At 54.3% G+C, this 24,245-nt stretch overlaps 1 protein-coding gene across 3 annotated transcripts in view; it reads left to right on the forward strand.

Annotated features, from left to right (window-relative positions):
* The window catches only part of Syne3 (spectrin repeat containing nuclear envelope family member 3), an 89,505-nt gene extending 68,248 nt beyond the window's left edge, over positions 1 to 21,257 (forward strand). For 2 of the 3 annotated variants that reach the window (XM_046440532.2, XM_046440530.2), the window contains exons 17-18: positions 132 to 170; positions 11,810 to 19,002. In XM_046440532.2, the coding sequence (XP_046296488.1) occupies positions 132 to 170; positions 11,810 to 12,016 (246 nt within the window). In that variant the 3' untranslated portion in view covers positions 12,017 to 19,002. Of the gene's footprint in view, positions 1 to 131; positions 171 to 11,809; positions 19,003 to 19,869 lie in introns of those variants that run through there. The other variant, XM_058577866.1, reaches the window with a different exon arrangement.
* The last annotated feature ends 2,988 nt before the right edge of the window (positions 21,258 to 24,245 follow it).

Raw genomic sequence — 24,245 nt, forward strand, 5'->3', positions numbered from 1 at the left:
CCAGCGCCTTAGGGAAGCCCCCCACTACCCCCAATCTCCCCCCCCCCAGATAGCCGAGCACAGCCCTGTTGGGACTTGTGTTTCGCTCACCTCACCTGATTCCCCCTCTCCTCTCCTTCCTAAAACAACAGACGCTGAGTTCTCCCGGGGACCCCACCGGATTCCAAAAGGTACGTGTCTGCCATCTGCTCTGGGGCTGCAGAGCAGGCATCTGGGGGGCTGGGGGCCTGGGCGGATGGGGCAGGACCCCTGGGCTTTCTGGAAGGCTCTGTGGGGTCTCTGCTTTCCAGAAGCTCCAGGCCCGGGGAGTGGCTGGCAAGGGTGTGAAGGGCACTTTGCCATGACAGACACCTGGTGGAGAAGGGACCCTGGAGCTTGCCATCCAGGACCAGGGCACACTGGGGGGTGACAAGGGTGCTCCTAATGATGACTGTGATCGCAGGTGTAAACCGGGGTAGTCCCAGGAACCTGGCCCGGGTGCCCACCTTGGTGGTAGAGGGGCGGGTGGGGCTCAGGAGGACTCAGGAGGAAGGGACAGCGGGGCCTTCCAGCTCCACCAGGCAGGTTCTCCTCTGGGGCCCACTGAGACGTGCTCAGAGTCACTCCCATGGTGTTTCCGGGCCCAGGCGATGGCAGAACGGGGTTCTAACGGGAGGAAGCAGCAGTCTTACTGCCCTACATGGTGCCCACTGGCCATCCACTGTGGGGCCTGGACCTGTACCCACTTAGCCAGGGCATCTCATTTCACCCTCTGTTGACCCCCAAGTGGTTCCTTGCCTCTGCTTTAAGCCTGGGGAATCAGAACGGGTGAATGAGCTGCCTTGCTCAGGAGGCACCACACTCCTGACTGGTCTCTGGCTCCAACACCCAGGTTCGACCTTCTGTGTGATGCCTGAGGGGGACGTCTCGCTGGGCTCTGGAGGGTCTCTCCACTCCTGGAAAAGCCAAGTGTAACTGTTGTCCCCAGGGCTGCCGTTTCCAGAGGCATACTCTTGTTTTCTGGCCAAGCAAGGGCCTGGGGTGACACAGGCCCCAGCAGGCCGGGCTCACAGAGCCCCAAGGCACTTGGGACCTCTCCCTCCCTGGAACACACATTGTCCAGGTGCCCGGCACACCAGGACTCCTTCCTGGGCTCCAGCTGGGCTCCAGCATCTGCAGGGTGCGGGTGACCCTGGGCTGGGCAGGGCTGTTATGAGACCAAGGTGTGCTCTGGGCCCAGCACCAAGCAGCTCTGGGGCCTTCAGCAAGTCGCTTTGGTTTGGGGTGCACTTTGCCCATCTCTATAACGTTAATGCCAACTTTACTTACTTAATGAATCAGTGTTGACGGTCGTGTGAGCTGTTATGTGTGGAAGATAGGCTTCTTAGTGCCTAAGCCCTGGTTTCCCCAAGTTCAGAACCACACCAGCCTCCTCATGAAACAGGAAAGAACATCCGAAAAGGGCAGGTGACCCACACAGCCCCACCTAGTGGCTTCTGGTGGGATACGGGGACACGGGGCCAGGTGTCCTGGCTGCCTCTAACTCCTGCACTTTAAGCCCCATCTATGCAGCCTCCAGGGCAGGTCCCTGCAGGAGTCATGTGTGGGTCCCCAGGGGCCTGGCCATGGTGCCCAGCACATAGGAATTGCTTGCTGAAGGCTTTTGGGTACGTGCCACTTGGTTGGCTGACCCCAGCCCTCCAGTGCAGGCTCAGGTTCCCTGTGGCCTGTGCTTAATGTGTCAGTGTGGGTCCTCCCCACCGTGGTGGCCCTGCCGCTCCTCCTTCACTCACCCCTTCCTTCTCCCGTGTTCCCTGAGGGCCGACTGGGCTGAGCTCTGTTGAGCACTGAGACCACGTCAGCGAAGGAAAGAGCCGCTGCCCTCCTACACCTGGCGGGCGGAAGGAGCGGGCGGAGGGTGCTTCACATCCGGCTGGGATTGCTGGCAGCACAGGGGGCGTCTCTGGGGCAGAGAGCTCTGCAGGGCAGCAGCCACAGGGGTCTTTGCATCCCGAGGTTTATCTCATTTCCTCCTAGCAGATGTTGGGTGCCATTTTGTATAAAACTCGGGGTAGGCAAGCAGGAAGGCGGAGCGGGGCTGTGTTTAATAAGTGGAGGTATACATTTTTTACTTTGGTGCTGGCCAGCTTTTGAGATGAGACCTCAGTCTCCTGGGAGGAAGTAAGCAACCTATGGGCTGATATATAGCAGCCATGTCACAGATTGCTGTGCCCAGTCCTAGGGTTTCTGAGCCATTAGGACTGGAGTGGCCCAGGAATCTGCGTTTCTAACAGGGCAGTGCTGATCCTGTGGGCCTGAGAAGCACTTGGAGAACCACTGCTTTATGTTCTGGATTCGAATCCTGACCCCACCATTAGCACGTGTGACCTTTTGCTAGTCCCCCACCCGTGGTCTTCCTGTGAATACAAGGGATTCCGCTGAGCTAGTGGAAGGCAAAGTCCTCAGCAACAACTGGCGCGTAGTGGGCTCTGGGTTGCTGTGGAAACGAGGACCTGAGACCTCTGCAGACAGGGCCCTGCTTCTGTGCCTGAGGACAGAGCGAGCAGGAGTGGTGGCTTTCAAAAGGGGAAATCCTCCGTGGGGTTTGATCTTTTTTTTTCCTTCTGGTCTTCCTGTGTTAGCTTATATAATTTATAACAAAATACTCAAGATCATTAATTTATAAAGAGAAAGGCTTACTTTGGCTCAGTTTTGGAGTTTCTAGTCAATGGTCGGCTGGCTTTGTTGCTTCGGACCTGTGACAAGGTGGCACATCCCAGCAGAGAGCATGAGGCACAGCAGAACCACCATCTGCCTGTCCAGGAAGGGAGCAGGGCTCCCCAGTCTCCTAGGACACGCCCCCAACAACAGGACCTCTCCCCAGGCCCCACCTCTTAAAGGTACCACCATCTCCCAGCGCCACCCTGAGGACCAAGCCTTCAGGACCTGGGCTCTTGGGGACACTCCCCATCCCAACTATAGCATCCTTGTGGTTTGTGCTGGGTTGCACAGCCTGTGTGTGACTCTGCACACACTCGCACACACAGGCCTGACAGGTAGAAAATAAGCACCATCTGCAGAGGTTGTAATCTTGCCAATGTAAAAACATCCCATATGTTATTTTTAGTCCAAAGGGAAGAAAAACCAAAAGTCTGCTCCCAAGCTAATTATCAAGCAGTTGGTTCTCTACACTTTTTTCTCTCTCTGGGCCCCAAGTCATTGAAAGTTCCAGCTACGGTGGGGCCTTCATCCTGCTTGTTTGTATAAACAGAATAATTAAGATGTATTAATCTGCAGCCGCCTCTGCCCTGGCCAGCTCAGTGCCACTGGATGTCTGCCCGCAGCCCTCAGAGCCACAAAGCGTAATGGCGTTTAGGGTTGCAGTGGGCTGTGAGTTAACCGAAGTCCTGCCTTGTCCTGGGGAGGTGCTGTCGCCCTCCCAGACACACTCTTACCTGAGGAACAGACTGGCGCACATGCCATTCACCAGGGCAAACCAGGATTGCAGGAGCAGAGAGCTGCCACCTCCCACCTGGAGCCCAGCACGGGCTCTCGCCATAAACCAATGACTCAGGCCCCAGAGAGCCACAGTTCATTTACTCGACCATATTTCATAGATTTTTGAGACTTCATTTTTCACAGCTCTAGGGTCTGGGTGCCGTGTTGGAATCTAGTTCTTCCAGGGAGGTGTGGGGTTTGCTTCCCTCCTCCACCCAGGCCAACCTCCCTCCTGCCATGGCTGTGACACCTGTTTGTGGGCCGTGTGTGCTTCTCTTCGGGTCACACTGATTGTGCAAAGTGAGACCATCAGTTTTGGGGAGCGCAAGCTTGCTGTCTGGACTCTTAGAAATGAGTTTTTGTCCCCCTCCTTTAATCTCTGCCAAGATGAGACACTGGATGTCCTTGTCTTTGTTTATTCTCTCTCCCCGGACAGCGAAGGTGCAGCCCCTAGTGCCCCTGCTGGACACAGGCTTTTCGGTCAAATGCTCCGTCTTGGTGGAGGTTTTTATTTTCTTACCTTGTGACACCTTTCCCTTGGTGTCTTAGAGGGATGAAATTCTAATTCTGTGATATCAAATCTCACGAAGCATTAGTGAGCTTTCTGTGATAGATAAGCTTTTTCTCACAACTGTGATTTTTAAAGTCCCTACTATGTGCTGGGCACTGTGATAGACACTCACATACCTGGTCCATAACGATCATGACCGCCTTCTTCAGGGGGAGGAAGTGGCCTCTTGGCCTCTTCTCATGTGTGGCTTGCACAGGGCCAGGTCGGGGCTGGGCAACAGCAAGACAGTCTGACTTTGGGCCTCAGAGATTCACCTTGTAACTCTGCAGACAGCTCAAATCTGGTTTTTCCCTGGTCACAGCCAAAGTGCTGGGCTGTACTAGGCCATGCTATTTCTGTCCTTCAAAAGAGGAGAGCCAGGGACAGGCCTAAAACCACACACTGTGTTATCCCAGGGCCATCTCTCCATCTACCTTCAGAGCCCGGAAGCAACGGGGCTTCTCTGATTTGGGAACGAATTGGTGCAGAAACTTGTCTTTGACCACTGAGACCCAGGGTATCATCTTCACTTGTTCTTCCTGTTCCTTCCTCCTTCCATTGCCCCATCTGCCTTCTGCCCCTCCCCTCCTCTGAATTTCACCCCAGCAAGGTGACAGGAGCTACCTCATCACTCAACCCAGTGGATGTATCTCTGTCCCCAACTCCCCTGGCCTCTGGGCAGCACTAGGTGACAGCACATCCCTCCACCTGCTCCTCTTGGCTCTACCCTGGCCCCTCTCTCTGTTTTAACTTTTTAAATTCACCCAAACGTGTTGATGAACTCAATGTTGATGAACTGTCATCTCATTGAACCATCATCTCATTGCCCATTTTAAAAATTCTTAAGCTGCCTCAGTAGTCTTTTTTGAATCATTAGACTGTCTTGGCAGTTTCAGGTTCATAGGAAATCCAGTAGAAGGCACGGGCTTCCCGTTTGCTTCCTCTCATCCCAGCCCCCCTCCCTCTCCCCCCATTTAGTAATGTCGCGATGAGCGTGAACCACTGTTATGATTGAAGCCGTATCAATGCCCTTGATTAGCTAACGCCCACGGTTTGCACATTGGCTTGCCCTCGTCTGAACCCACCTCTTGGTCTTTCATGGCTGTCCTACTCAGTCCGGGATCCAGTCCAGAACCGCACACTGCCTTCGATTGTCTCGTCTCATGGGTCTCCTCTGGTCTGGAGATGTTCCCTGGTTTTCTTAATTTTCATTGACCTTGACCTTGACCTTTTCAGGCCGGGGCCAGATAGGCTGGAAGGTCCTCTGTTTGGCTTTCCCTTGTTGCCCGTGGTGGGTCTGGTTATGCGTTCTTGGCAGGAGTGTCTCAGGAGCCATGCTGAGGTCTTCCTCAGGTGTCTTATCAGGGGACGTGAGATGGCCGCATGCCCAGCCTTGGCCATGCAGCTGGATCACTTGGCTCAGGTGGTGGACTCCCATGAAGTTATCACTTCTTTTGTAATGGTCACCTGTCAGGCGCTGGAGGCACGTTCTTCTCTGGGGGCATCCTCGGTCCCCTGGGGCTCTCTACCCCTGGGGGCCCCTCTCCCTGGCAGCTCCTTCAGCCAGGTCCCTCCTCAGGCGTCAGTCCCAAGCCCAGGGGCCTGCTGGACCCTCGGACTCAGCACAGCTAAAGCAAAGCTCATCGTGTTCCTGTGCCCAACCAAATTCATCCCCAAAGTGTCTTGACCATCCGGTTTCCAAGCTGGGGGGCCCTGGGCCACCCCAGACCCTCGCTGGTCTTGGTTCCAGTCCTGGGCTCAGGGCCTGGTCGGGGACGGATCTCAGATGAGAAGAGATGAGAGAAGGAAGGGGCGAGGCAGAGGAAGGAGGGCCGTGTGCCCGCGCATCTCCCAGGGCCCTGTCCCTGCGTGGTGTGGCCAGCACCCCTCGTTGGATCAACCACGGGCACCGCCCCCCAGTGAGGTAAACCGCCTTGGAAAGGCCAGCTCAGATAGGCTCATTCCCCGACCCCCAGACCAACACAGGACGGGAAAAACACAGCCTGCGGCCCGACTGCCCTGTGCAGAGCCCCCGAGGAGAGAGCGTGAACCCCGCCCCATCCGGCCACTGCCGGCCTGTCCGCATGGGGCAGGGGCGCAGCCTCTAGGCCCTCTGAAGTGACTGTGGCTGCAGTTCAGTGCGTCCAGTACCAGAATGTGATGAAGAGTGTCCAAGTCGGAAGGGGCAGGGCCCCACCTGGGTGCCTAAGGGCACCCTAAGACTTGCTCGCGTAGCCTGGGAACAGAGCAGGCCTGGCGCATCCCCTGCCTGGGCCTGCTGAGGAATGGCCAGGAGAGGAAGCAGGTGGCACATAGCTCTGCAGCCTTCAGGGGACCTTCAGGGACAAACCAGCGCTGAGAGGTTAGAGGGGGTGGGGGCGGGGCCAGCTGGATTGGCGGGGACCCACTGGCTCTGCCAGGCCGGCCCTTCACCCCAGGCTCCTGCTGCTGGCCTGGAAGCATCTCAGTGGTAGACAGTGAGGCCCAACCAGGTGCTGGGAAGGACCCAGAGCCTTGTTGGGGACGTGGCTCGACTCACACACTCCAGGCTCTGGTCAGCATGGGACCCACCTCCCGATGCAGGTTGAACCACTGAGCCGAGGTGACTTGTGCTAAGGCTTTAGTGGCTGTGTCTCATGAGAGACGCCCCATGGGATGGCGGAGTGACCCTGGGCTTTGCAGTGGTGCCGGGTAGTCGAGCCTGTCCCTGTGGCCTCGGCTGGCTACTCTCCTGCAGCCTCAATGTCCTCCCTGTAAAGTGGGCACAGGAAGGCCAGCCTCACAGAGCAGTTGAAGGGAGCCTGACTAACACTTTGGAGGGCCTTGATGGAGTCCGGATTTCTGGGTGAACCATTGCTACAGTGAGAACGGTTCTCGGACAGTGGTCAGCGAGAGTCTGTGGCACCCAGGGCACTGAGGGAGGAGCAGATGGCCGGAGCACAGGAGGGAGGGCCTCATGTTCTCTGTCCCAGTCACTCACCAAATACTCGTCGAGTGCTACTGAGGCACCGCTGGGAGCAAACCAGAGTGGACTGCGCCTCCGGGAGTCCAGGCAGCACGGGCCTCCAGCAGTGGCCCAAAGGAAAGCCAGCGTGCCACGAGGCTGCTTGATGGACCAGAGGCCAGAGGAGAGCCCCTTGAGGAGGGGACTCAAGCTGAGATCAGAGTGGTCAGTGGATCAGAGGAGGAGGTTGGCATGTGCACCAGACGGAAGGGTCCGGCCAGAAAAGGCACCCGGCCCGGGGACAAGAGGGCCTCCAAGGAGCCAAGAGGTGGCATTTAAGGAGGACACTGATTCCCCCTCCGATGGACTGGGGAGGTCCACGGTGCCCGATCCTGCACCCCTGTTGTGGCGGAAGCCTGTGGGCCCATGTGTCCAGCCCCCGAGTCAGGGGGGAAAAGAGCAGAAACTTTGCTGAGCCCAGCTGTGCGTGCTGAGCTCCGCAGGCCTTGCCTCCCACATCCGTGCGTGTTCGATGGACGGGTGTCATTCTTCCTTTCCTCGACAAATGAGGAAACTGAGGCCGAGTAGCCAAGTGGCCTGGTGGAGGTCAGACGGCTAAGAAGAGCCAGGACCTGGCCTTTTCTTCCGTCCCCCGTCCTGTGTCATGGGTGGCAGATGAGGTCACGTGCACTGTGAGTCTCATCCTGCCTGAGCTCCTCAGCATTGTGGAGTCCAGGCACATGTGAGGCCGGGGAGGTGGGGGGGACTCTTGGTCAGAGCTGCTCTGACACATCTGGTTCCCTGCGCCTCGCCCCGCCACACTGCGTCCATGCCCTGAAAGGTGGGAGCTCATCACTTCTCCCCTCCTCTCTTCAGGGAGTTCCAAGGAGAGGACAGGTAGGGCTTTCTGTGGGGAAACTGAGGCACAGAGAAGCTCTTTGAGCTGGGAAGAGCTGAGACTGTCCATTTCCTTGTTGGCTTCTTGGAAGGTAGTTTGGGAGCGCATGCGCACGCATGTGTGTGTGTGTTCCTTCGAAGCATTTGAGAATCATTAAAATGTGTCTTTCATTTTAAAGATCATTTAAAATTTTTATCTTAAAGAGCATTTTGGAATCTGGGGCTGTTGGAGGGAAGAGATGAGCTCGAGGTGAACAGGGCTGGCAGGCAGCAGGCAGCCTTGGAGCAGACCACCCCGGCCAGCACCTATAAATACAGACCCACTCTGGACCTCAAAGGCATCCCCCATAGAGCACAGCTGAGCACCGCTGCCCACCTGAATAGGCAAAGGGTCGGTCTGCATGAGGAGCAAACAGGAAAGGAAAACTAATCAGACCTCCCTTTGGGAACCACTGATGGCAGGTTTCAGGGGGTGGCGTCCACCAGGCGGGCAGCCTGCAGACTGTGGTCTCCCCCCAGATGGGTCAGAGTTTTGAATCAGGCAAAGTCGTCATGAAATGTGCAGGAGTCCAGTCAGGGCCTCCCCAGGCTGAGGCCGCCCAGCCGGACCCCAGGAGGAAGCAGGGCGTGTGCCTGCAGGTCCCACCCAGCCCCACTGCTGGAGGGGAGGCCTCCTCTGTGAACTCCTGCTTGCTCAGCTGCTACACAGCGTGACGCCTCCCCCTCTGCCACCCCCAAAGTCACTGCTGAATCAACACAGCCACGAGGGCTTACTCATCATGTGGGCTACAAGCAGTCTGTTTGCACAGAATCAGTGTCTGTGGGCTTTGGTGAGTGAAAACATTTGAGGCTGGAGGAAAAGGGTGGGGTGCTATCATTTGGAAGAGACAGCTGGAGCAGGACAGTGGGAGAGACGGCTCAGATGTGAGAGGTAAAGAGACAGAAGAGTCCAGGTCAGAAGCTGCCAGAAATATCTGCATTTAGCAATGTGTCTTCATCACTGTCATCACCATCACCACCATCACCACCATCACCATCACCACCATCACCATCACCACTAACATTGCTATCATCATCACCATCACCATCACCATCACCATCACCATCCATCACCACCATCATCATCATCACCATCACCATCATTACCACCACCATCACCATCACCACTGACATTGCTATCATCATCACCATCACCATCACCATCATCACCATCAATCATCACCATCACCACCATTGCCACCATCACCATCACTACCATCACCATCACTACTGACATTACTATCATCATTACCATTACCATCTTTATCACCACCACCATCACCATTACCATCATAACATCACTGTTATCATCATCACGATCACCATCACCACCACCACCACTACCATTACTATCACCATCACCACCATTGCCAACAACATCACAATCATCACCATCACTAACATTGTTGTCATCATCACAATCATAATCTTTATCACCACCACCACCACCATCACCATCATCATCATTATCATCATCACCGCCACCACCACTATCATCACCATCATCACCTCCACCACCACCATCATCACCATTACCATCACCACCACCACCACCATCACTATCATCGTCATTATCACTACCACTACCATCCTCACCTCCATCACTCTTACTCTCACTACCATCAACCCCACCAACACTGGCTCCATCACTACCATCATCATCATCATCACCAGTAAGCATTATCCCCAGCACCACCACGCCCTGGTTGCTGGGATCAGCAGTGACTTGGTGCTCTACAGGACAGGCCCTTGATTCTTCAGGAAGCCAGCAGATACATTCTACAAAATAGGACTAGGGCTGCTATTACTAATAATATTAATAGTAACTAGAAGCACAAGTCCTAGTACTAATAGTACTAGAACTCAGTACTAACAGTGCTAGTAATAATAGCTGGTACTGTTTTTTTTTCTTTTTAGTAGTTCTTTTTAGTTATATATAACATTAGGATTCATTTGACATAATTATTAAAGCATGGGATATAATTTGCTCTAATCCAATCCCCACTACTTCCGCTTCCCCTCCCCTCCTCCCTTCCCTGTTCCCTTCCTTCTGCTCCTCTGGTCTTTCTGCTATTTAGTTAACAGGTTTGTGTTTTTTGTTAGTGTCTTGGGATGTGCATGAGGCTGAGATTCACTGTGGTGCATTCATATATTCCCTGGTGCACAGGGAAGTTGGGTCAGATCCATCCCACTGTTCTTCCCTTATCCCGTCCCTCCTCCCCCCTCCATTCTACCCCATATTTCACAATAGCTTCCACCTATCAGAGAACACATACGACCTTTGACTCTGAGTTTGGCTAATTTCACTTAGCGTGATATTCTCCAGTTCTATCCATTTACCAGCAAATTCCACACTTTCATTCTTCGTGACTGAGCAATCCTCATTGTGCACATATACCACATTTTCTTTGTCCTGTTGATGGGCACCTGGGTTGGTTCTATAGTCGGCTCTTGTGAGTTGGCTCAGTTCTTAATAGTCGTAGCCATGTGCTTGGCTTTGAGTCTGCACCACAACCCAGCAGAAGGGGGAGGCATTTTATCCCTGATTTACAGAGAAGGACACAGAGACCCAGAGAGGTTACTGACCCGCCCACATCACATATCTAGGGTGTGGTGGAGCCTACACTGGGACCCACTCTGCCAGGCCCCTCAGAGCTGGACCCTGTGCCATACTACACCTTGACCATGAGGGCCTTCATGGTCTTGAGTGACCAAGTCTCGTCCCCACACTCCTAGGCCATGAAAACATCCACAAATCTACAACCCAGCCAGGCCCTGTAGATTTAGGAAATGTCCTGTGGGTCCTTTCATGGACATGGACATCTAACAGAGAAATCCCTCAGGCACTGGAACTTGTGAGACTGACCTTCAGGTGACACTGACGGTGAAATGATGGTGAAGAGGAAGAAAGAGAGAAGAAGAAGAAAGGGAAAGGGGAGCCTGTGGCTGAGGGAGAGGCTGCCCATGGTGGTCACAGTGGTGATGGTGGTGATGGCGGTATTTAGATGCCAACAGTCGGAGCCACATATACAATGACAGCTATGGCTTTGGAGGACCTCCACACGCCAGGCTCTGTCTCATTCAATCATTGAAGCAACTGTATTGACACTGAGGAGTGTCAGCCATCTGAGCTGCAGCTAACCGGCTGTGCTGCCCAGGAGTGTGGAGCTGTGTGCTCCAGCCTGGGAACAGAGCCGAATCCAGAAACCGAGCTGTGGCTCCTGCTGAACAGACATTGCTTTCATACCATTGCAAAGTTGAAAAATCGTTGAAAAGTCAAACTGTTGTCTGGTGGGGACCCGTGCACCAAGCCAGGGCTTATGCCACCACGGTGAAGCCTGTAGTTACACTGCATTTCTTCCTTTCCCTCCGCGAATGGTTTGAGATCTTTGTCCCTGGTGAAATGCACCAGTTGTAGAGGAGGAAAGGTTTGTTCAAGGGCTGACAGTTTCAGAGGTCTTAGTCCATAGAAGGGCTGAGGTGAGGCTGAACATCACGGTGGGAGAGGGTAGTGGAGGGAGGCAGCGACATCACCCTGATCAGGAAGCAGAGGGTCTCCAGCTCCAGATACAAAATAGGAACCCATAGCCACGGCCCCAAATGACCACATCCTCCAGCCACGCCCCACCGCCTCTAGATACCACTCAGTCAGTCCCACCAGGGATTCATTCACTGACTCTCACAGTCCAGTCATTTCCCCTCTGAACCTTGCGTTGTCTCACGTGTGAGCTTTTGGGGGACACCTCACGTCCACACCGTGTCAGTCCCTTATCACAGGTGAGCAACTGAGATGCCAGGGGTCACAGGTCAGCCAGTGCGTCCTCCCCACCCTGGGCGTCCCCCGACCCCGCACCCTGTCCCCAGATGCTCACGTCCCTTGTGCTTCTGTCTGGTGTCTGCAGACGCGGCGGTGGTGGCGGCGGCAGCGTTGCGGGCTCCTCTGGAAGGCGTGCTGCGTGGCGCTCCCGCTGCAGATGCTATTCCTGCTCTTCCTGCTCTTCCTCCTCCTGCTCCCGGTGGGGGAAGAGGACCGCAGCTGCACCCAGGCCAACAACTTCGCCCGCTCTTTCGCGCTCATGCTGCGCTATAGTGGCCCTCCGCCCACCTAGCCCACTGGGGCACGCAGGTGACGTCCTTTCCCAACCGCCAGCAGTCCCAGGGCCCCTCCTGAGGTTGCCTGCTGGGGAAACTGGAACCGGGCAGGCCAGAGACCACAGAGCTGCCTGGGCATAAATCCCGCGCCAGGGTTTCCAGAACAAACTCGCTTTTTATACAGTGGTCATCGTCCGTTTATACCTAAATGTGTATGTGTATGACTCGGGACAACGTCTAGGACTTTTATATACACCTATGTAAACGCTCAGTATGTCCAACTTCCTATGTGATGTCTCTCTAGTTAGCAAGGTTCCTATCAGTGTCCTTCTCCAGGGGGACTTTGCGGCATTTGTGCCTTGGCCTGCCATCGGCCCTGACAAGCAGGAATAGCTGCACACAACGTTATGACAAACTCTCACCCAGAAGCCAGTCCCCAACCCAGGTGTCAGAGCTGTGAGCACAGGAGAGCAGAACAGACCCTCGCTCGCTGGGAGCTCAGGAGCTCTTGCTTTACGCAGGGTGAGAACAAACACGCTGACTTCGTCTTAAAGCTTGGAAGAGAGGTAGAGAGAGTGAGGGTGCGAGAGGGCACCGTGGGGGTAGTGGGAGGTGGAAGAGGCAGTGACATTCAGGGAGGCGGGGACGAACCCTGAAGAGCAGACACAGAACTAGGAGAGCACAGCGTAAGGGGGCACTGAGCAAGGGTGGCACCAAGCGCCGGCGTTCTGAGAGCACAGACCCACAGCGGGTGTCCCCGGCGCGTTCCGGATGGGCTTAGATTTTGTCTGTGTCTTGTTCAGGAAGAAGGGAAGGAGATAGGCTTTACTTTTTATTTCGACATGAGGGTGAAATGCTCCCAGGTAGCAGCCCCGGCAGCTGCAGGGAGAGTTGTGTGACGTCTGCAGCCGTGGGACTGAGTGTTGTCACCTAGAAGCTGAGCTGAAGGGGAGCTCTGGCCACACTGAGGTAGGGACGGAGGGTCCAACGCAGACAAGACTCAGCCTCGGAGCGCAGCCTGTCCGAAGGGTGCTCCTTCCCCTTCCCACAGGGGCACTGGAGGCAGCCAGGTCACTGGACCATGAATGTCTCACCTGCACCCCCTGGGGTCCCAGGGCCCAGGCCACCAGCCTGGCCTTTAGATCAGGTCTAGGCACGTGGGCTCCATGCACTACCTGGGATGTGGCCAAGGTGACTCCATGTTGGGTCCCAGAGTCAGAAATATCTCTTCCTCCCAGGGGGATTCTGGGATGGTTCCTAAGTGCCTTCAAAGTAGATCACATTTCCATAAATGGACACTAAATTTTCTTTTTTAAAGGACATATTTAGTGTTCACTCTTTACAAACAGATTTTATCTATTTATAAATATTTTTATCTATTTGCTCAAGTGCTAGCAGGAGGCCAGCGGGGGTTCTTCAGGAGTGGTATCAGACTTGGAATCATGAAGTATTGTAGACACGGGGGAACTTTAAGCAGAGGGGAAACCGAGGCCCAAGAGAGCCCTGAGCCCCAGACCACTGCTGTCGCACACAGGCTGGCCCCCTCCCCCCAGCATTGGCCTGGCCGTGGTGCAGCAGTCCTCATGGGACCCTGGCTAGGAGGAGCTGGGCATCTGCAGGGCAGGCAAACTGTGCTGGGGACACTGCAGGCACTGACTCCCCTCCAGATGTTTGGGAACGAGTCACAAAGGCTGCTCTCAGTAGGCGGCCACTTTTCTGGAAAGTCAGGGGCTGGGTGAACTCAGGGCTCAGGCCTGGCAGCCAAGCACACGTGCTCCCTAGTCATCTGCTCCAGCCCCAGATGCTCACCAGTTAATTGGTCCAGCCCTAGGCCACAGCTGTGGCAGAAGACCTGAGTGCTCCCGTCTGAACTCTCCCACTTCACAGGCAAGAAATCTGAGGCCTGGAGAGGGAAAGTAACTCACCCATGGCCACACAGCAAGAGGCTGGGCCAAAGCTGAACCAGTCACCATGGTCCTCAGGCAGTGCCCTGCTCAGTATAACACAATCCCCCCACATTGGTACCTTCAAAAAGAAAGAGCCAGGCTGGGTTGCAGCTCAGGGGTAGAGCATTTGCCTGGCACATGTGAGCCCTGTTTCAATTCCCAGCACTGCCGGAAAGAAAAAATGTTTACCGTGAATATAATTTTGTCTCAGGTGCCCCATGTTGGGGGTGGGGACAGGGAGTGCAATATGAGGCCTGGCTGGCGGGAATGTCTCCCTATATTTTTAAACTTTGATAACGATGCCATAAAAATTTACTTGTTTGCACAACTCTTATTTTTAAAGAGAGAATTGATATTTTCCTTACTTTCATATAAACACAGGCATGATATAACGGCCCATGTATACAGGTGCTTTAACATGTCGTCTCTTGTGCTTAGAGGGGGTGTGGACAGTGGTTATGTTCCTGTTACTTTCTAGCCTCTTTAACAACAGCTACCAGGAGTCTCAGGTGCCATTTGAGAAGAATGTTGCATGGAACCTGTGTGCGTCTTGTCCCTCTGTCCCAAAGAGAGAGCTCCTAGAGTGGATGGTAACATGTGACTATCACGGCCCAGCCCGGAGGCGAGTGTGTGTGTGTGTGTGTGTGTGTGTAACAAGTGGGCAAGGCCGATGCCCTTAGCTCCTCCCCTCATCTGTCCCCAACCCTGCTCTTTTCTTCATCCAGCAAGTTCAGGATCCAGATGTTTCTAAAGCAAGGCTGTGAGTGGGTGGGCAGGCAGGCAAGGACAGCCAGGGAGGCCGGAGGTAACCTGGAGGTGACCTTTGGTTTGGCACCTGGCCCCTTGGTAGGCACTTGTCAACTGTGCTCTGTCACCCTCCAGAGGTTCCACAGTACTCTACCTCTAGGTTTGAGATGAGAAAGCAGAGTGTGAAGATAAACTTTTGCGCATGCCGCAGTGGGATTTGAACCAGGCTGTCTGATCCTGAAGCCCGTGCTGGGGGGAGAGGGCCCCTGGCGGGTCCTGCCAGGTGCAGCGCTGCAGCCTCGGGGAGTGGCCCTCTGTTACCAGCTCAGCTGGGATGGGCCAGAGCGGGCCTCTGTGCCAGTTTTCTGAAGACTGGCCCTTTGCTCCCACAGGTCACCTGCGATCATCTTCACATCCCTTTGAGAGGTGGGACTTTCCACCCAGCTGGTCAGGGAGCCCCTCTTCAGCCTACCAGGAGGCCCAGTCCTGAGTGACCCAACCCTGCAGCCCCAGTGACAGGGGAAGAAACTAGAGCTCGTGTTTGATGAGCTACATTAAAATCCAGAGGCCGGTGTGTCTCCTGGGTGCAGAGGAAGTGGGTGCTGGATGAAGTGACCCAGCTCTCTCTCTCAGCCCCTATTTGCCTCAGACTCCCCAGGAGGGCCGGGGGGGGGGCGTGTTAGGAGACAGTTGTCCCTGGATAGCTCCAGGAGAAGGAAGCTGGGGTCCTCTGCAGCTGGGAGCCGATGACAGGGCCCTGATGTAGGGCCGCTAGCAGAAGATGCTGAGGGCATCGCAGCCCTTGCCTGCTGAGAGGTGGCACAGATGGTCCTCTGCTCATTTGATTGGAGCTGGGGCCTGATGGGGAGGCAAAGAAGCTTGGCAGAGGCTTCGAGGGGCTGCAGTTGGCTGGTCTGGCTGGAGAAGACCGACCGAGAAGTAGGAGAGAGGGAGTCAGCCGTGGAATGATGTTGGGTTTGGTGCTGCTGACTGTGCCCCAAAGTGGTGAAGATGCTGAGGAGAGAGAGAGAGAGAGAGAGAGAGAGAGAGAGAGAGAAGAAGAAGAAGGAGGAGGAGGAGGAGGAGGAGGAGGAGGAGGAGGAGGAGGAAAGGAAAGTAGAGAAAATGTCAGACTGTACCTTCCTAGTTCCCAGTTTTCACCCAAGGACAAGGACCAGTGGCAAAGGTTTCACTAACCAAAAGCAAAATGAAAAAATTAAGGACAGATGCCTTGAATTTTTTTTACATAGGATTTGATTTCATCTCAGAGACACTCCTCCATCCTGAGATTGTGTCCTGCCTAAAGCAGGTCATGTTTGGTGGCCTTTAGGAGATGAGGGATGAGCGGAGATTGCTGTGTCTTATTTTGTGGTTTATCTTCTGTCTTCTGAGTCCAGAGTGGACAGTGTGTAGAAAGTGTCCCACCCCGTGTTGGTCTCCCCAGTGCCACGTTCTTTCTGGAAGAATACACAGTGCTTGAGTGTAGGGAAGCCTGCTAGAGATGGCAGGAGGGGAGCAAGGCCTCATGCAGGACCCCCAGACAGAGGGGAGAGAAGCGGGGAGGACAAGGTGGGGGTCAGAGTCGGGGCACTGGGCAGGGAGAGCCGGGAGCCCTCCACCTGAGGCTTCAGAGAAAGAAGCAGACACCCGCTGGCTCACATTCCGCTGGCCAGTTTTGCGCTCGCCTGTGTCTGTGGCTCTCCCCGCTGTGGTGGGCAGAAGTCTCTGTGCCTCTTCATTCTTACCCAACGCGACAGGCATCCATGTGCATCTGTCTCTGTGCCAGGCTTTGAGTGGGAAGAGTCGGGATGAGCCAAGTCTAGGCCTGTCCTCAAGGATCTCACAGACCCAGGACAGGGTCTGTCTAGACCAGGCCCCGGCTGCTGCCCCTGACGCCGTCCTGGAGGTGGCCAGTCCTCCCTGGCAGCAGCTGGCGGAGCTGCGGAGGAGCCTGGGAAATCCAGGGATGGCGTGAGGGTGTCTTGCTACCTCTGGGCAAAGGTCAGTGGATAACACTAAATTCTCAGTTGAAGAACATCCTGGGGTTCCTCGTTCTGTCAGAGGGGAGATCCTTATAGACTGTTACAACCCTGTGCCCGTTTGACAGGGTGGAGCACAGAGACCCAGCAGCTTCTGCTGCCCCAGGAGCTCAGGGAGTTAGTCCTGGAGGTGGAGGTGACCTCTGCCCCTAGGGGGACCCTGCCCAGTGCCAGGCAGAGTCGAGTTGGGGCTCTGCTATGAAAAAGCTGTGTGGCCTTGGGTCAGTTCCCGCCACCTCCCCCACCTTTTGGGAAAAAAGGGAACTTGGCCCCAGAACCTCCAGCACTGCCACTAAAAACCTGAGGCAGTCGCTGGCCGTCTCCTCAGCTCAAGGGTGACAGCACTCAGGTTTGGTGACTCTCTCCCCACGCAGAGGCACCGCTGGGTGACCAGCTCCCAGCCCAGGGCTTCAGGACAACGGACAGCCCTGGAGCGTGGTCTGTGGGATCCCAGGGAGAGTGCACTGGGCCAGGACAGTTCCCTGAGGTCCAGCACTTGGTGGCTCTTCGGGAAGCAACTGTGCTCCTCCCTGACATTGTCCACCCCAGGGCGAGGCGGCCGACCCTTAGGTCTCTTATCCAGAGGTTTCCTCAGACTGGCTTAGAAATGAGGCTGCTGTCTTTTTCTCAGGAAGCAAACACTTGCTTGTAAATGAGGGATTACTTCTCTCTCTCTCTCTCTCTCTCTCTCTCTCTCTCTCTCTCTCTCTCTCTCTCTCTCTCTCTCTCTCTTTCTCTTTCTCTCCCCTCTCTTTCTCTCCTCTCTCTTTCTCTCTCTCCCTTCTCTCTCTCTCTCTCTCTCTCTCCCTTTCTCTCTCCCTCTCTCCCCCTTTCTCTCTCTCTCTCTCTCTCTCTCTCCCTTTCTCTCTCTCTCTCTCTCTCTCTCTCCCTTTCTCTCTCTCTCTCTCTCTCTCCCCCTTTCTCTCTCTCTCTCTCCCCCTTTCTCTCTCTCTCTCTCTCTCTCTCCCTTTCTATCTCTCTCTCTCTCTCTCTCTCCCTTTCTCTCTCTCTCTCTCCCCCTTTCTCTCTCTCTCTCTCTCCCTTTCTATCTCTCTCTCTCTCTCTCTCTCTCCCTTTCTCTCTCTCTCTCTCCCCCTTTCTCTCTCTCTCTCTCTCCCTTTCTCTCTCTGTCTCTCTCTCTCTCCCTCTCTCTCTCTCTCTCTCTCTCTCCCTCTCTCTCTCTCTCTCTCTCTCTCTTCTCTCTTTCTCTCTCTCTCTTTCTCTTTCTCTCCTCTCTCTTTCTCTCTCTCCCTTCTCTCTCTCTCTCTCTCTCTCTCCCTTTCTCTCTCTCTCTCTCTCTCTCTCTCTCCCTTTCTCTCTCTCTCTCTCTCTCTCTCTCCCTTTCTCTCTCTCTCTCTCCCCCTTTCTCTCTCTCTCTCTCCCTTTCTCTCTCTCTCTCTCTCTCTCTCTCTCTCTCTCTCTCCCTTTCTCTCTCTCTCTCTCTCTCTCTCTCTCTCTCTCTCTCACAAGTCTCCAACACCAGCTTTGGGGCAATGAGTACTTTTGGCCTCCATTCCAAGTCTAAAAGGCCAGCCCTCTCCCTCCAGAGCCTCCCACCTGATTTGTGAGTTTCTTTGGCCCACCCAAGGAAGGGTGCAGAACTGGGTGTCCCTGGGCCTCTCAGAACCCAGCTCAAAGGCAGCAAAGAATTTCATGCTCACTCTACCCTGAGCTGAGTCTGCATAAGCAGGCTTGCCCCAGTTTTTTGCTCCTGGGGACCTGGCCACACTAGCCTGATACTGACTAGCTTGTGTGGCTGGAATGGTGTGGGTCATGCCGCGTGAACCAGGAGGAGATGTGTGTGTGTCTGTGTGTGTAGATGCTGCCTGAGTCGTGTTGGTGTCAAAAGCAAATGAATTTCATTGTTTAAATGTTTTATTATATAAATAGTGTGCACAGGGACCATATCCCCTTGTCATGTTATCTGTGATTATAAAACATGCATTTGCAATAAATTAAGCTCTCTGGGAACACCGGCAAGCAGTATTGGAGCCAAATGAATGTCTTGGAACGTGAGTGTTATCTCAGGTCACATCAAGTCCAAAGCCAACTGAGACCTTCCCTACCCTCCTGGCTTTGTGGGGAGGGACACAGGAACTCTTCTTGCTCCTTCTCAGAGCTGCATTTTAAGGTCACCCTGAAGTTCCTGTACTCTGCTTGAAAGTGCAGTGTTCTAAAAGACAGTTTGACGTTTCCATTGTTTTATGTTTTTTTTTTTAAACATATCTGCTTTATGTTTGGAAATAAAAATCTCTATTTTGTTCTATGAAATATTGTGTGGTTTGGAGACTCTTTTTTTTTTTTGTCCTGCAGTAAAGGGGTTTATCTCAAGGGCTATGAGGAGAAAGGGGGTGTGTGGCTTATCTTGACACGCTCACCTCCAGACAGGATTAGTGCCTCACTGCGCAGGGCTGAACTCAAGGTGACCGCGGTCCTCTAGCCAACATAAGCATCGCCAGTCCCTGGGAGTATCTTCAGAAACATTCCCAGTGTCTCCTAGACCTCCTCAGTCAAGGTCCCCAGGGGTGGGCCCCGGGAACTTGGAAAATTCCAAAATGCACACTGAGTAGAAAGACCCTGAATAGACCCGGTCACTAGGGAGGGGAAGCCGGGTCCTGTCCAGCAGCTTCACACCCAACCCCAGGGGTCAATGTCCACCATGACAATTTGTTTAACAAACAGTCTGACAATTTGTTTTCCCAGCCCACAGTGCAGTATAAACTGCAAATAAGAGGAGGAAGGACATTGTCAGAGGACGGGAGGGTGGGAGGCACTGTCCTCAAGTTCATGGAGAGACCGGCCGTGAACCCAGGCCCTGCCACACGTTAATGAAGTCTCCTGATGATGGCCACGGCTGACAGCCCTGGCCCAGCAAGGAAAACAGGGCGTGTGCTCAGAATCTTCTGCTTACAAAAGCTCAGGGGTGAGGAATTAAAATAAAATTTTACCACTTGTATCATTTGTTCCCCAGCATGAGATTTCTTTTTTAATTTGCCATTATTTTAATGGTGCACATGATACTTTCCCCAAGGTTCTCCCTGTGGTATCTGTTATCTTCAAAACCCTTCTTGCCCCATGAGAAGAAAGAGAGAAGGGTCCCCTGGGCAAAGCATGGCATCTGTCACCTCTTCCACTTAGGTGGCTGGTAAAGGCAGAGGCCAAGATTTCATCTCCACATTGATCCACGTGGTCCTGAACTGCAGGCGATGAAGACTGAACCTTCCAGATCCAACAGGAGCTGAAGTGGTGTGCACCCTGGAGTCAGACCCACACACGTCCATCCTGAGCACTCATCTCAGTGCAACGTTCTTGCAGAGGGACAGCAGAGGATGGGGAGGGGCCTGGTTTTCCGAGGCCGGCCATGGGCAAGGGCAGGTGACGTGGTGAAGTCATCTGTACTGCAGCTCATACGGCAGGTGAAAGAAGGGATTCCACCCAGAGTTTGCAGATTCCCCTCTCTGAAGTCTTAGAGTAGCACCAAATACCCTCCGGAAACCTCTGTGAGTCTTATGGCCCTGGAAGAGGAGGCCCCTTACCTTCTAATTACTTGTTCAAAACATTAAAACATTCTATGAAGAAAGATGCAGCTTTGCCCACAGGGCCCCCTGCCTCTAGGCCTGTACAGAATTGGTTAGGGCATTGCCACGCTGATTTAAGCAGCGTCTGTTCATATACGACATAACAGTGTACGTGTTTGTTTTCCTACAGTGGAAAAATCGGAAGTTGGGGCAGGAACTTCAGTGTTAAAACACTGTTTCATTAGAAAACTGGATTCAGCATCTCTCGTTTTAATTTAGCACCTCTCGGGCCCTCGGCTGGCTGTGAAATCACACTAAACACACACAAATGTCGTCTCAATCTTTGTGGAGCCTCTCCTATTCCTGGCGGGCTGAGTCATTTTTATGACTGTGAGATTTTTTTTTCCCACAACCAGGAATCTCATGGAATCGATTATGCTGCCTCTGTTTTCACCTGGGCCTTCCAAACCCAGAGGTGGCATGTTTAATTGGGGAGATTCATCATCTTCTAGTGGAAGCCCCTTGCTGAGAACTGTACCCAGCTATTTGGCCTCAGCCTGTCCTGTCACCGTCTCACCAGCTCTGTCTCCCACAGCAGTGACCTTTGGCAGCCTGCTTCCCCCGATTAGGCTTTCAGGGGAGAGACCCCCACTTGCCTGGGGCACCTGGGGCTGGGTGTCATGTGGCAGTTGCTCTCTGGCCTGCCCTCCGCATGCTGCTCCAACTTGCTCTTCACTGTGGCCTTCTGCTGCCAGTTTCCTCCACATGGACATGAGGGGAAATTGCTCTAAATCGTCCTGCAACATAGGCTGCCTCATATTGCAAGTGTATTTCCCGGCCTTGAGCATGTGCAAATAATCCAAGCCCTTTTCTGTTGGAATGAGGATTCAAGGAGAAAAGTTAAAAAAAAAAATTGTAATGTTGTATCTTGGGTTGCATTTTGGAACAGTAAAGGATATTAAAGTAAAATGCAGTGACGTGCAGAGTTGGTAGTTAATATGGCTGTTCTGGTGTAACTGTTGCCTTGCTTTTGACAAGTGCCTCCTGGTATGAGTTTATGGCCTCAGAAAAATGTAAGGCTTCTCTTTTGCTCCCCACTTGCACTCTTCAAAATGGCAGTGGATCTGTTCGAGGAACAGGTTTGGAGTCAGCCTGGCACTTGGCTCAATTAACCACGTCTTCGAGGCACTTGACCTTGAGGAAGTCATTCCAACCTCCTGCAAACTCACCTCGGAGCGATGTGGTTGTGAGGATTACATCAGATAGCCTGGGGAAGGCTTGCCCAGGAACTGGGAGCCTCCTGTTCAACCCCCATCCCAACTTTCTCCTCAGCCGCACCCAGCAGATTCTAAAGCAGCACCGTGTGGCGGGCATCTGGGCCCGGAGTTCTCTACATCAGTCGGACCCTGAAGTTCTGCCCTGCATTTATGCTAGGAGTCTGGGATCTGCCTTGTGTGCTTGAGAGTGTCCCGGGGTGGTTGTTGCAGGGAATTTCTAGAATCAGTCAGGATTCGGTTGCAGACAACAGAGTCCACTCTAACTAGCTTAAAGGATTTATCATGGGGCAGTAAGTGGCTCACAAAGCTTTGAGGGAGTAGGTACCTCTAAAATTTCAGGAGGACTCCAGCCCTGGGAGCACATGATGGTCTAGCAGGAAACTGCTAGATGAGATTCCTCTTCTCTCCATTGTGCCACGGCGGGCAAAGGATGCCTCTCACGGCTGTCTCCTCCTGTGCTTCTCCTCTGTGCGAGCATCATGCAGGGATGTTGGAGAGATGCATCCAGACCCCGGCAGCAGGGCCGTCAGGGAACGTCTACTTCATTGCCTCTCTCTGCCTCACACGCAGCACCTCGCATGGAGCTTCATGGGTGGCGAGTGAGCAAATCCAGGGCGTCCCTCACGGTGGGTCCACACGTCTGGATTTTAAAATTCCAGGCACATCCCTGTTTCCAGGTCCCAACTTCCGCAGAAACAGCAGTAGGAACAGCCCTGGGAGGGTGTGCGGGGCGAGCTCTTCCATCACGACATCCATTTCTGTGCTCTGTTCATTTCCCTCTGGGTCATTCATGATCTTCAGTGACATCCTGAAGTCTGTAAGCTGAATTGTGAGGTTACCAGCCACTGTCCCTGGCACCCTGCTTTGTTCATGAGCAAGCACCGGGGCACTGGAGAGAGACTGAGTGACGTGTCCAGGATGAACTGTCTCGTCCACCTGTTCCTCGAGAGCCCCCCCTCCAGGGCTGGACGGCTGTGCGCCTTCACAGCGCACACACACTGCACACCCGAGGCCCTCGCTGTCCACGTGTCTTTTCCCCCAACCTCCTTGTTATCACCCCCATCTTGTCCTCTCCAAGCCCTGACCATCCTCAAGTAAAATAAAGAATTCAGTGAAGAGGCTGTGGATGTGGCTCCGCGGTAGAGCGCTTGCCTAGCCCACGTGAGGCCCTGGGTTCCATCCCCAGCACGGCAGAAGACGAAGGAGAAAAGACTATTAGAGCTCCTACTGTGTCAGGGATGGACACAGAGGTGAGCAGCGCACAGCCCTAAGCACCCTGCGCCAAGGAGTCTACCCCAGGGCTGGCCACTGCCTCTGACCCAGGCCAAGCTGTGCCCCTGACCCAGGCCAAGCTGTGCCCCTGGGGTCCTCTTTCCAGGGAGAACACACTGCTGCATTGCAGCTCAGAGCTGGCCCCTGGGGACGTCCCTTCTCACTGTGTTTCACCCCAGGCCTCAGAGCACGTGCTTCCTGCTGGTTCCACGGGGTCCTGCAGGGCCATGTGCACTGGGCTCCACGTCTTTACTCCTAAAGGCTGACCGGGGGCCTCCAGGGAGGCTGTGGGGTGACCAAGCGTGAGGAGGGTGAGGGAGTATGCACCCTCAGGGCTCCTGCCCCTGAGCGTTGCTCGCAGGGGTTTCTCTCCACTGACTCACCCTGGTGCCCCCGGGGAGGGGTCTCACACCCTCTCTCTGTGACTGAGCTTCACACAGCTGGGGCTCTGACCCCCGATCTCTGAGGGCCAGTGCGACCCGGGTCTCGCACCTTCTCACCAAGGCCCTCCAGGGCTCTGTGTTTGCTCCCTGTTCAGCTCCCTCCTCTGCCAGCTCTGACCATCCGTGTCTATCTGTCTGGGGTTCCGTAAATCAGACTGGTTGGCCAACGAGTAGATGAAGCACTGTCCAATGTCCTTAGCAATCGGGGAAATGTAAACCAAAACTACAGGAGTTTTCACCTCACCCCAGTTAGGACGGTAACCCTCAAGATTGGAAACGATAATAAATGCTGGTGAAGATGTGGCCATAATAAGTAATTTATTTATTACACATTGTCGGTGGGACTGCCGATCACTTCAGGGGTGAGGCCAACTGGGCCTAGTAAATAGAAACCTGATGAGTGCAGCCTGGGGGGGCCTCCACCCAATTACCCCCCAGCTCTAGCCACTCCAGAAGGCAGGAGGTAGTTGTCTGTTCCACTGGAGAGGAAAACAGGGCTGAGACCGGTGGGAGCAAGACCCCAAGGTCGCAGCCAGAAAGAGGCCCGGCAGCCCCCCAGCCCTGCTCTCCTGCAACCCCCGTGAGACCGAGATCCTGCCACGGGCAACGAAGCCAACCCACTGTGGGCCCCTTCCATCTGCAACCCCAAACTACTGGTTGCCAAGGGAACAGCAAGGTAGGGTGAGAACAGAGCTGGGGACCCTGGGCAGAACCTCTTAGCCCCGAGGACCTGGGAGTTACCTGAATGACCGCCAGGAGCACTGGGTTAAGAGGGACACTGAGGTTGTGACAGAGAACAGAGCTGTCCCCAGGCCACGGGGGAAGCTTCGTTTAGTCTTCGTTTCCTTGTCTCTGAGCAGAAGGATTGTCCCAGTCTGAGCCCACGAACGCAAGTGCTTACAGAACCAGCAGCAGGCCCAAAGGAGCCCTCTGGTCAGAGCATAAGAAACGTCCCTCGGGAGGTGGGGCCTGCCCGGTCTCCGCCCGCTGGGTGGTGAGCTTTG

Source organism: Marmota monax, unplaced genomic scaffold (assembly GCF_021218885.2).
Source record: "Marmota monax isolate L192 unplaced genomic scaffold, Marmota_monax_Labrador192_F-V1.1 WCK01_AAM20220418_F8-fsc00017, whole genome shotgun sequence".
NCBI classification, from domain to species: Eukaryota; Metazoa; Chordata; class Mammalia; order Rodentia; family Sciuridae; genus Marmota; species Marmota monax.